Source organism: Macaca nemestrina, chromosome 4 (assembly GCF_043159975.1).
Source record: "Macaca nemestrina isolate mMacNem1 chromosome 4, mMacNem.hap1, whole genome shotgun sequence".
Taxonomy (NCBI): Eukaryota; Metazoa; Chordata; class Mammalia; order Primates; family Cercopithecidae; genus Macaca; species Macaca nemestrina.
In genome coordinates, this window is record NC_092128.1 from 189,269,390 (window position 1) to 189,281,899 (window position 12,510).

The 12,510-nt window shown below is 55.8% G+C and overlaps 1 protein-coding gene across 9 annotated transcripts in view; it reads left to right on the plus strand.

The window, feature by feature from the left end:
• Positions 1–12,510, plus strand: part of LOC105472472 (pericentrin) — a 120,066-nt gene that overhangs the window by 97,271 nt on the left and 10,285 nt on the right. For 7 of the 9 annotated variants that reach the window (XM_071095876.1, XM_071095873.1, XM_071095874.1 and 4 more), the window contains 6 exons: positions 3,525–3,629; positions 4,643–4,816; positions 5,419–5,614; positions 6,923–7,145; positions 7,422–7,572; positions 8,389–9,075. In XM_071095876.1, coding sequence (XP_070951977.1) covers positions 3,525–3,629; positions 4,643–4,816; positions 5,419–5,614; positions 6,923–7,145; positions 7,422–7,572; positions 8,389–9,075 — 1,536 coding nt within the window. The remainder of the gene's footprint in view (positions 1–3,524; positions 3,630–4,642; positions 4,817–5,418; positions 5,615–6,922; positions 7,146–7,421; positions 7,573–8,388; positions 9,076–12,510) is intronic. The other 2 variants (XM_071095877.1, XM_071095880.1) reach the window with 1 other exon arrangement.

Consider the following 12,510-nt stretch of genomic DNA (forward strand, 5'->3'; position numbering starts at 1 on the left):
GGTGCCCTCACAGCTCCCCAGGTGCAGCCTCGGGGCACCCCCAAGCCCTAGTCCTGCCTTGCCGGGGAGAGCCTGGGAGGGGCAGCCTTTCCTGGGTGCCTCTGAGCACCTGCCTTTTAATGACTCACATGAGGCAGGACTGGTCTCAGCCCCAGCCCCATGGTGGCCCCGGAAGCCGCCCGCCCAGCTCTGTGCTGGCCCCTTAGGTGACCCCCTCCCATCCGGGCAGGGAGGTTCCTGTGAGCCCGTGGGCGGGTGGTATCGCTCCACAGAGCCGGCCTGTGCCTCCCTCCCGCCTGCGTCCTGTAGAGAAGCCGAGGCTCTGGAAGCCCCGATGCTCTGGGACAGAGCCGGCGTCTCCTCAGAGGATGGGAGAGAAGCCACTCAGACTCCTTGGAGTCAACTTTGAAGGCAGAATTTTGTGAAACTTTCCGTAGGTTTTCTTTTCTCTCCCAGCTTAGCAGATCATTTATGGCAAAACCATTGACAAAAACTTGGCCAAACAAGTGAGTGAGAGAACGAGGCCCCTGCGGGTCCTACTTAAGTGGTAAACACATTTCCAAACAAAACCGTTTTCACCTCAGTGAAACCTGTTCTGAAACTGCACAGTGAGTCCTCACTTAGCGTTGCCCCTAGGTTCCTGGAAAGTGACCTTGTAGGAAGGACACCCCTGTGCTGCTGGCCGCAGCTCCCGTGGTCTCCGCAGGCCCTGAGGTTGCCTTTGTTTACATGCGTTTCAAAGTCTCGGTTTCCAGAACCCATCCGTGACGTTAAGTGAGGACTTACTACTTTCAGAATAAAACTTGTTTTACTTTATTTGGCTGGGCATAGTGGCTCATGCCTAGAATCCCAACACTTTGGGAGGCTGAGACAGGAGGATCACTGGAGCCCAGGAGTTCAAGACCAGCCTGGGCAATGTAGTAAGACCCCTCTCTGTCAGAACTGAGTCAATTAAACCTCTTTTTTTCATTTATAAAAAAACTTATTTTACTTTCTTAAACATGGAAATTGGAGATAATTTATTTTTTTAATTGGTTTTTTATTTCTTCTTTGCATTTCTTTTTTTTTGTGAGACAGAGTCTCACTCTGTCACCCAGTGGTACAGTCATGGCTCACTGCGACCTCTGCCTCCTGGGCTCAAATGATCCTCCCACCTCAGCCTCCCAAGTAGCTTGGATTACAGGCATGAGCCACCACACCCAGCTAATGTTTGTATTTTCTGTAGGGATGGAGTACTACCATACCCGGGCTCGTCTTGGGCTCCTGAGCTCAAGTAATCTGCCCACCTCAGGCTCCCAAGATGCTGGGATTACAGTGTGAGCCATTGCACCTGGCCTCAAATTTTTATACAATATAAAACATCAAGGAGATGTTTCTACTAGTGTTTCCTGTGAAAACAACCTAGTATTAGAATTCCTGATTTTAATGAATAAATTTGGTTGCTAGTGTTATCATAAATTATGAAACATACTTAGGTTTCATAATTTAAAAAGAAAAGCAAAAAAGGCAGGAAAGGACTCCTGTAGCCCTGGAGGCAGCAGCTGTGAAGTGGGGGGGAGAGGAAGAGGAGGAGCTGCTGTCCAGGGAACAGCTTTGAAATGTCCCAAGTCCAGTTGAAAATCACAAGGAGATTTTTTCACAGATGTCTTAGACTGTTTCAAACTCCGGGTTTTCCTTTATTGTCTTAATTTCTGGCCTGTGTTTTAGAGTGCGGAGCCCCGGGGTTGTGCCCACACTGGTGCGGCAGTGGGGATCTGAGTGGAGCTGGGTGCTTGCCCTGCTTGGAGGTGGCTCCAGGCACATGGGGGACACCCGCTGCTCAGATGCAGCCACAGACGCCAAGAGTGTGGTCGACATTGTAGCGGCCCTATGGCACCTCTGCTGAGGAGTCCTGAGCACAGGTGGGGCCCTGGCCACTCTTGGCCACCTCCAGCCATGCCTGGAATTGAGCCGTGAGTGGGCACGGTATGCTTTGGAAACGAGGACCGCCCCCCCGCCGACAGGCAGAACCGCCTGGTCCTGAGAGTGGAGGTGGCAGAACCTCATCCCCAGTGATAGTGTCTGTGGGACCCCCCAGGCTGCCTCACGGGCCACATTCCAAGGTGCCCACCAGGCTCTGCCCCACTTCCTGGCCTCATGGGACCCCAGCTGCGAGGGCCCCGCGTCACCTGGTGGGAGGCTGTGCCCCAGGGCCTCTGCATCTCTTCTTCGTAAGAGATGTTTTTTAAAATGCATTTTCTCCTCAATATAAGATCTAGAAAAGCATATTGAAAAGAAGGAAATGGCTGTCGTCTGCAGCTGGAAGGGAGGGGCCGAGCAGCTTCCGGGCCTGCCAGCCGCCCTGCTACCCCAGCCCTGCTCCCACTGACCCCCCAACCCTGCTCCCCACCCCTCCCCCATCTCCGCTCCCCCCGGCACTGCCCCGCTCCCCCACCCTCACTTCCCCTCACCCCACCCTGCTCTGCCGCAGACCTTGGTTTGCATCCATCCCATGCCACATACGTTGTGTTTAAAGTAAAATTGTTTTCAGTTGTTAAAGATAATTATCTTTAAAGTAAACATAGTATGCAATTTGGTGTTACTACTTTAGTGTTAATATTTGACTTTTTTTGGGCATGTCATTAAAATTATAGGAAACCATATTTTCAGTCAATCACACCCCATCGTAGGCCTCATCATTGCTTCATTTTGCATTTCCCTCTTTTTGGACTTTTTTAGATTCTTTTTCTCTTCAGGTTTTTATGCAGACGTGTGCTGTGCTTGGGGGATGTGCTCACGTGGTGGTGACTGTGCCGAGCATCTGGGCTCTGGGCTCTGGGCTCTGGGCTGGTCGTGACACCAGCTTCTCCATGGGGCCGTTTGCTTGTCCCTCCGCCCCTCTGGCGAGAGTCAAGTGTGTGTCCAGACACCAGCTGCAGCGTACTTAGTGGTATGAAGCAGCTGCCTCCTGCTCACAGACCTGTGGGCCGGGACCTCGGGCAGGGCTGTTGGGGATGGTTTTCTCTGCTCCCCATGCCCGACACAGGCAGCTTCACCCTACGCTGGTGGTTGGCACTGGCCTCGGCCGGACCATGCATAGAGGCCTCCTGGGTGGCCATCGTGTGGCCTCCTGGTAGCATCCCAGGAGGGCAGGGAGTGCATGATATGTCTGTGACCTTGCTGTGGACATTGGCCTGAAGCTCTGCCCTGAGCTTTGTCCAGGCTTAGACGGGTGACGGTGTCCCCGTCAGGGAGCAGGTGGAGTGGAGGAAGTGGCGGGGCCATCTTTGGAGCAGCTAATAGAGAAATTCACTCCAAGCCTGGCTTCTGTGTGGTCTCTCTGAAGGTCGGGGGAGGTGGGCTTGAAAACCTTGTAGCTTGAGAAGTGGGTGCTGCCTCTACAAAACCGAGGTGATGCCCTCCCTCTCCACAGCTGCCTACCCTTCACGGAGCCCTGGCTGCAGCTCAGGGCTGCAGGTGATGTAGAACGTGGCTGTGTGGGGTGGCAGGCGACTCTCTCCTCCTGACACACTTTCCCACCACAGGCTTTGCTGCAGATGGTGTGTGACGAGAGCCACCAGATCCTGGCACTGTCAGAAGGTCTTGCACCCCTGACTGGCGAGCCACACCCACCCCGGAAGGGAGACAAGGTACAGGAAGACTTGCTCTATGGGGGAAAGACGCAGTTTTGTTTTGCACCTCACACACTTCTTTTCCAAAGGATTTAAGGAGCTTGCAGTAACAGCCGCATCCTTAGGGCCACGTGAAGACTAGGATTTTTTCTTTTCTTTTTTTTTGAGACGGAGTCTCGCTCTCTCTCTCCCAGGCTGGAGTGCAGTGGCATAATCTCGGCTCACTGCAACCTCCACCTTCCCAGGTCAAGCGGGTCTCTGCCTCAGCCTCCCCAGTAGCTGGGATTACAGACACACACAACCACGCCCAGCTAGTTTTTGTATTTTTAGTAGAGATGGGGTTTCACCATCTTGGCCAGGCTGGTCTTGAACTCCTGACCTCGTGATCCACCCGCCTTGGCCTCTCAAAGTGATGGGATTACAGGCGTGAGCCACCATGCCTGGCCTAGGATTTCTTTAGCATGGCCAAAAAGACAGACTGAGGTCCAAGAACCCTGGGGAGGCCTCCTGGTCTCCCACAGCTGGCACAGGCTCTGGGGGCAGGTTCCCTGCGGGACGTGGAGGTGTGTGTGGGGCAGAAGGGCTCAGGACTTTTGGGCCTGTGGACTCGGCCCATGCCAGCACTCGTCCCCCAGGGCCTGTCCTCCTGCCACTCAGTGTGTGTCTTCTCTTCCGTCAGGGTCATTTCTGTGAACGGCTGCCAGTCTGCTCAGCTGCCACCACTGAACACCCCAGACCAGGGGCTTAAACAGCAGACATTGATTGCGCCTGTTGTGGTATCAGGGTGCCCACAGTGTTGGGTTCTGGTGTGGGTGCCCTTCCTGGTTTGCAGATAGTGCCTCCGTGCTGTGTCCTCACATGATGGAGACAGCGAGTGAGCTCTGGTGTCTCTTCCTCTTCTTACGAGGCCTCATTTACCCTGAATCACCTCCTGCAGGCCCCATCTCCAAATGTAGTCACACTGCAAACTTTGGGGCACAAGCATGCAGGTGCATTTGTGAGGAGGCCACATTTCTTCCTTCATCCTTTAGGACGTGCCCACCGTGTGCCCTGATTGGAGAGGGGAGCTTCTGCAGGTTGTGCAGGAGGCATTTGAAAAAGAGCCGGAGATACAGGGGGTTGAGCTGCAGCCCCGACTCAGTGGCTCAGATCTGGGGGGTCACAGCTTCCCGCTTGAAAGGCTGGAGAAGGTCATCAGTGAGCAGGTGAGTATCAGCTCTGCCACCAGGCCTTAGTTTACCCCAGGGGTCCAGCCCCGGCAGAGAGAGTGACACAGACTGTTTTGTGTGTGAATTTCGGTTTGCGTGTTTCTCTTGACTGCTGGAATGTGGCTGTGGCTCACCCAGGCGTTCACACTCAGTCCATGCAGGGTGCTGCACTTCTCCACCTGCAGCTGTAACCGCACGGTGTGCTCGTGATGCACGTGGTGCATGGCCTCACTCTCTTCTGAGATAAGCGGCTAAAGAAACATTCTCTGTTCCAAGTAGCCCCTCCTGGGTTGAGAGATGCTCTGTTTGCAGGGCTGGGTGGCGTTGGTGCCACGGGGACACTGTAAATCCTGTCCCTGCCAGCGTACACATGAGGAGACCTAGTGTGGAGAGTAACTGGCTTGCAGGCCTCATGCAGGGTGGCGCAGCCCAGCCCTGACGCCTCCAGGCCCCAGAGCTGAGGCCCAGGAGCTACTGTGCACCCACCCCAGACTCAGTAGGCTTGCCCTGGTGGAGCGGGGTTAGAGGCAGGCCGCGGGAAAGGCCGGGGTATGGGGTGGCCGCCCGGTGCTCAGGCTGCTTTTCCGTTCTGCCCCCAGGGAGACCTGCAGGAAAAGTCCCTGGAGCAGCTTCGCCTGCCGGACCGGAGCAGCCTGCTGTCCGAGATCCAGGCCCTGCGCGCCCAGCTGCGCATGGTGCACCTGCAGAACCAGGAGAAGCTGCAGCACTTGCGCACGGCCCTGACCAGCGCGGAGGCGCGTGGGAGCCAGCAGGAGCACCAGCTGCGCAAGCAGGGTGGGTGCCCCTGTCGACGCTGCCTGTGGGGCCCGGCCTCTGCACCTGCCCACCTGACGCTCACCTGTGTGGCCTTGGGAGCAGAGGGTGGTGACAGGGCGTCATCTGGTCAAGCCCCTGAGTGTTGCCGTGGTAGTCAGCTGATGGAACTGAGCAGAAAGGACCCTGGAGACAGGCAGCACCCAGTGGGGCCAGCACAGAGGCCTCATTGCTGGGCCTGGTGTGGGCAAGAGGAGCCTGGGTTGGGCTCTGAGTGCTGGCAGATTCTTGGGAGCTCGCACTAGAGTTCAGGAATGTCTTTTAGGTTTCTACATTTAATGTAGCTTCTTCGGGAGTTTTTATGTAGACGCTCAGGTCATCTGTGCATAAGTAACGATTAATTCTTCATTTCCTGCCCACATTCTCTCGTGCGCTGTGTGGGCAGACGCCTTTCCCTGCTCTTAGTTTTAGGGACAGGAGCTGGTCTCGTACCCTTGCATGTGGGGTCAGGTGCCCTTGGTCAGCTCGGGGAAGCGCCCTCTGTTCCTAGTCTTGGATTCTGTCAAGGGGAACGGCCTTGCAGTTCAGTTCAGCCCATGCCCTTGTCCCAGCACCTGTGCCCTTTGTGCTCTCTGGGGCTGGGGCTGGCACTGTCCGAGCGCTCATGAGGGGCACGGTGTTGGGGGCGGCGCTGTCTGACTGCTTGTGAGGGGCGTGGGGGCGGGGGATAGGCTGGCGCTGTCTGACTGCTCGTGAGGGGCACGGCGTGGGGGGCGGCGCTGTCTGACTGCTCGTGAGGGGCGTGGGGGCGGGGGATAGGCTGGCACTGTCCCGAGTGCTCGTGAGGGGCACTGGTCTGTTTTCTTTTGTGCCTTTGGGTCTTGGTGCTGGGTAGTGCCAGTGCCACGGGGTGTGGGAGTATTTGGGAAGCAGCCCTCCGCCCTCCGTTGTGTGGAATTGGTGTTCTTTCTTCCTTAAACTTTGGGAGAATTTTCCAGTAAAGCCACCTGGCCTGGAGTTCCTCTGTTGGAGGCAGTTTAGGGTGTGAGTGGGGGTGGGGTGGCGTTTTAGGACGGCTCCAGGGCTACATCACCCCTGGACTCTGTGTGCTCCCGGCCAGGAGGGTGGGCCCCGGAAGGAAATGGGCCCAGAGGGCAGAATGGAGCATCCTGGTTCCACCCGCAATGAAAGCTTCTAGTCCACAGAACCTCCTTTCTTCCCGAAGCAGATAAACCCCACGTCCCCATAAGTCTGTCTCTAACCAGGTGTCACGTGTGCAGCATGGGGAGCTCATGGGGTCCTGTGTTTCTGTTCTTTCGTCTTTCTCAGTTGAACTGCTGGTCTATAAAGTAGAGCAGGAGAAGTGCATCGCTGGCGACTTGCAGAAGACGCTGAGTGAAGAGCAAGAGAAAGCAAACGGCGTGCAGAAGCTCCTGGCGGCGGAGCAGAGTGTGGTGCGAGATTTGAAGTCCGAGCTCTGTGAGAGCAGGCAGGAGAGTGAACGGCTGTCCCGGTCCCTCTGCGAGGTGCAGCAGGAGGTCCTCCAGCTGAGGTGCGCCTGATCCACCTTCCCTGGACACTGGCAGGAGTCTTGCCGTTGTGGCCGCGGTTTTCTTGACGATGAAGGGAAACAGAACCTCTGGTGGGCCGCAGTTGGGCAGCCCCAGGGGCACCACGCCCTGCTGTGCCTGGGTTGATAATCCTGTGGTGGGGGGTGAAGCACATGCGCGCGACCTGGCAGGGCTCTGCCTCCCCTGCTGGAGCTCCCAGCCCCCGGGAGCACACTCTCGCCCATGTGGTCAGAGTGTTCTGTGACGTCTCCACGCAGATCCATGCTGAGCAGTAAGGAGAACGAGCTGAAGGCCGCGCTTCAGGAGCTGGAGAGTGAGCAGGGGAAGGGGCGTGCCCTGCAGAGCCAACTGGAGGAGGAGCAGCTCCGGCACCTGCAGAGGGAGGGCCAGAGTGCCAAGGCCCTGGAGGTAACAGGGCGTCAGGGCAAGGCAGCCGGCATGGGCCGAGTCCACTGGAAGCCTGAAGCCATGTTCCTCTTTCCTCCTCCTTTTCCTGTTCTTCATGGCAGTGTGCCCAGTTGACAGCAGTGTGAGGTAGCAAGATAGGGCTGTGTTTTCAGGTAAAATTGCACCTTGGGGTAGTGGCAGCGACCACAGGGCATACTGTGCGATGACCCGTGATGGCACGATACCCCTGCTCAGAGCCCCCACTGTCCCCGAGCACTTGCTGTGGAGATGGACACAGCCTCCTCGCTGGCCATCCAGACAGAGCGCAGCCTCAGAGGTCTGTGCACTAGGCGGGCTGGTGGTGGGGGCCCTCTGCTTTGTATGGCAGAGGCTCAGCAGGCATCCTGTGGCTTCCAGGCAAGTCTGTGCCAGTTCCGTGGGTTATGACTTTCAACAGCATGGAAATGGTGGTTCCTAGCAAGCAGGGTGTGCATCTCTGAGCCTCTTTGGTGGAGCGATTTTCTGGAGAGGGGGCGGGCAGGGGACATCTCTGAATCATTTTCTGGAGAGGGACAGACAGGGAACATCTCTGAACCCAGGACGTGTATGTGCAGCTACTCAACACACTTCCAAAAAGAGAACATCATCTCCGCAGTCAGGGTTTTTTGTTACTTGATGAACTAACAAAAAAATCTTATCCCTACATATGGCTAATAAGGTGCATTTCAAAAGGTAGAACTGCTGAGCTAAAGTATATAAACAAACGTGGACAGGAAAACCATGTAGACGCTTTCCCGCCTGATTCGGTGTCTTCCATCGTGTGTGTTTGCTGTCTAGGAGCTGCGGGCGTCTCTGGAGGGACAGCGTGCTCAGAGCAGTCGACTCTGTGTGGCACTGAAACACGAGCAGACGGCCAAGGACAACCTGCAGAAGGAGCTGCGCATCGAGCACTCACGCTGCGAGGCTTTGCTGGCTCAGGAGCGGAGCCAGCTCTCCGAGCTCCAGAAGGACCTTGCGGCTGAGAAGAGCCGCACCCTGGAGCTGTCAGAGGCCTTGCGGCACGAGCGGCTCCTGACTGAGCAGCTGAGCCAGAGGACACAGGAGGCTTGTGTGCACCAGGACACACAGGCCCATCATGCTCTGCTGCGGAAGCTGAAGGACGAGAAGTCCCGGGTGGCGGACTTGCAGGCGATGCTTGAAAAGGTGCAGCAGCAAGCCCTGCGTTCTCAGCAGCAGCTTGAAGCTGAGGCTCAGGAGCACTGTGAGGCGCTCAGGAGAGAGAAGGAGGTAAGTGCCACCCTGAAGTCGACGGTGGAAGCCCTGCACACCCAAAAACGAGAGCTGAGATGCTCTCTGGAGAGAGAGAGGGAGAAGCCAGCGTGGTTGCAGGCAGAATTAGAGCAGTCACACCCACGGTTGAAAGAGCAAGAAGGACGCAAGGCTTCGAGGAGGAGCATGGAGGCCGGGCAGAGCCCAGCGGCTGCGGAGCGGTGGAGGAAGTGGCAGAGAGACAAGGAGAAGCTGGTGAGAGCCGCCTGCCGGCGGGGCGTCCGCATCTAGAAACGATAAGCAATTGGAGTTAGGATGGTTCACGTGGGGGACGTGAGATGGATGTCTGGCCCTCTGATCTGGTCTGCCCTGGCCTGTGTGCCCCGACGCTGGCACCACACTGCTGTCACTGTAGCTTTCTGGGAAGTATTGAAATCAGGAAGTGATTCCTCCAACTTCGTTCTTCCCTTTCAGGATAGTTTCAGCTCTGTGGGGCTTCTTGCTGTTCCACAGGAATCTGAGGAGTGGTGTTTGTGTCTCTGCAGAACCTGCCACTGGGACTTTCTTAGGGACTGTGTTAAATGAGCTGATTGCTCTGGATAGTATTGACATCTGGACAGTATGACGTCTTCTGATCCAGGATTACAGAAGGTGTCTCTCCATTTAATTAGGTTTTTTTTTTTTTTTTGAGATGGGGTCTGGCTCTGTCACCCAGGCTGGAGTGCACTGGTGTGATCTCAGCTCACTGCAGTCGCCACCTCCTGGGTTCAAGCGATTCTTCTGCCTCAGCCTCCCATGTCGCTGGGACTGCAGGCGCCACCACCGCGCCCGGCTAATTTTTGGATTTTTAGCAGAGACGGGGTTTTCCATGTTGGCCAGGCCGGTCTCAAACTGCTGACCTTGGGTGATCCGCCCACCCCGGCCTCTCAAACTGCTGGGATTACAGGCGTGAGCCGCCGCGCTCAGCTGTTTACATAGGTCTTCTTTAGGTTATTTCAGTAGTGTTCCATTGCTTTCAAAATATGAGTTTTATACTTTTGTTAAATTTATTTACTTATTTTTTGAGGCCGAGTCTCATTCTGTCACTCAGGCTGGATTGCAGTGGCACAAACTCAACAATGTTGAATAGAAGTGATGACAGCAGGCCGGGCGCGGTGGCCCATGCCTGTAATCCCAGCACTTTGGGGGGCCGAGGTGGGCGGATTACTTGAGGTCAGGAGTTCGAGACCAGCCTGGCCAACATGGCAAAAGCCTATTTCTACTAAAAATACAAAAAATTAGTTAGGCATGATAGTGTGTACCTGTAATCCCCGCTATTCGGGAGGCTGAGGCAGGAGAATTGCTTGAATCCGAAAGGTGGAGGTTGCAGTGAGCTGGGATTGCGCCACTGCACTCCAGCCTGGGCAACAAGAGAAGACTCCATCTCAAAAAAAAACTCTTCGGAGTAGTCGTAGTTTTTTACGTCCAGAGGCCCTGGAGAGCAGGGAGGTGGTTTGGTGCTGCAGACTGCGGCTGAGCGTGGCAGGGGCGTCTACACAGGACCCCGGCTGAGGGTGAGATGGCGTGTGTGTGTTTGCCTTTCTCCTGGGCAAGGGCTCTACCTTTCATGAAATGCTCAAAGGAGTCTTTACTTTTTGAGAACTTTCTGAAACCACGCCTAAAGTTTCCAGCCAAAACTTTTAATTTAATTTTGATTATTTATTAAAAAGAATAGTAACACGAGTGCTTAGAAAATGTTTTCTAAGTTGCATTAGTAACTTGCTTTTAGGATGCACCTTGACCTGTATTTTGAGTGAGGTGGCCCTTCCAGAGTATTTGTGGGTTTTTTTTGTTTGTTTGTTTTTTTGTTTTTTTTGAGGCAGAGTCTTGCTCTGTCTTCCAGGCTGGAGTGCAATGGCACGATCTCGGCTCACTGCAACCTCCACCTCCCGAGTTCAAGTGATTCTCCTGCCTCAGCCTCCTGAGTAGCTGGGATTACAGGGGCCCGCCACCACACCCAGCTAATTTTTGTATTTTTAGTAGAGACGGGGTTTCCCCATGTTGGTCAGGCTGGTCTTGAACTCCTGACCTCGCGATCCGCCCACCTCAGCCTGCCAAAGTTCTGGGATTACAGGCGTGAGCCACCATGCCCGGCCTCCAGAGTGATTTTTACTGAGGATAGTGAATTTGATCTGGATTATAGAATCCTTCTCTAGCTGTAGCCGTGGAAGCCTCCCAAGATAGTGTCATGCCAGAGACAATTCCATCTTTTCTAAATGATGTAATCTCATTAGTTCCTCTGTATCTTACTTTCCTTACTAGAAAATAGAAAAGATAATCATTCCCGTTTAAGAGGCCCGAGCGTCGAGTGAGACGCTGTCAGGAGGGTTGAGTCTGAGCTGCATCCTGGTCACCGCGGTGGCAGGGACGCTGGTGCCACACAGCGCAGGCTCTGCTGTGGGTCCTCTGGGCTGGGGTGGCCTCAGCTCCGTGCTGGGGTTCCCTCCCTGACACGGCGACCGCCTCTGTGTGTGCATCTGGGGCCTCTTCCCGCTGGGTCTGTCTGTATTTTGTCACAAGGAAGCCCCAGCGGCGCTGCTGGGAATCCGAGGCCCTTCCAAGGCTGCTTCGTCCCTCCTTGCCCCATCGTGCAATAGACCTTCTCTCCTGTGGCTGGCGGGAGTTGTGCTCTGGGCAGGGGCTCAGGCGCTTGCTGACATGCTTCTCCCGGGTACCGGACATGGCCCGTGCCCCCATCCTGCAGAAGGGAAGGCTGCTGCTCCTTGAGGTCTGGCTTAGGAGCCCAGGCCCACGTGGCCACTCAGGCTCAGCCCCAGCGCTGCACTCAGGCTCATGCGTGTGTGCACGTTCACATGCACAAATGTGCCTGTCCGTGTCTGTGTTGGTCTGAACGTCTGGACGTGGGCATGTTTGGGGCCAGGGGACCGGGAAGCGTCATCCTGTCTGGTTCAGCTTCTCAGGCTCCTCTCCTTTGGACCCCGCGTGCTTGCCCTGGGCCTGAGGAAAGCCTGATAGTTTTAAAAACTACAGTGAAAACGCTTACCACTGAATCACTCTGGGGCGTGATTCAGCTGCCTCCGTGCTGGAGGCACACAGAGCAGCACAGCACGAGGGTGTGCAGTGCATTAGGCCGTGGGTCCCAGTGCAGGACCACAGAGGCCGCCTGCCCGAGGGCCTGTTTCTGGCCTGTGAGGGGCCTCCCCTGTAACGCGGCTATGTGTGTTTTTTTTTTTGAGACGGAGTCTCACTTTGTCGCCCAGGCTGGAGTGCCGTGGCGCGACCTCGGCTCACCGCAAGCTCCGCCTCCCGGGTTCCCACCATTCTCCTGCCTCAGCCTCCCGAATAGCTGGGACTACAGATGCCCGCCACCTCGCCCGGCTAGTTTTTTGTATTTTTAGTAGTGACGGGGTTTCACCATGTTAGCCAGGATGGTCTCGATCTCCTGACCTCGTGATCCGCCCACCTCTGCCTCCCAAAGTGCTGGGATTACAGGTGTGAGCCACCGCGCCCGGAGCGGCTGTGTGTTTTGGGCTTTTGCCTGGCAGGTTTTTTTTTTTGGAGCCAGAGTCTCACTCTGTTGCCAGGCTGGAGTGCAGTGGTGCAATCTCGGCTCACTGTAACCTCTACCTTCCAGGTTCAAGCGATTCTCCTGCCTCAGCCTCCTGAGTAGCCGGGTTTACAGGTGCACGC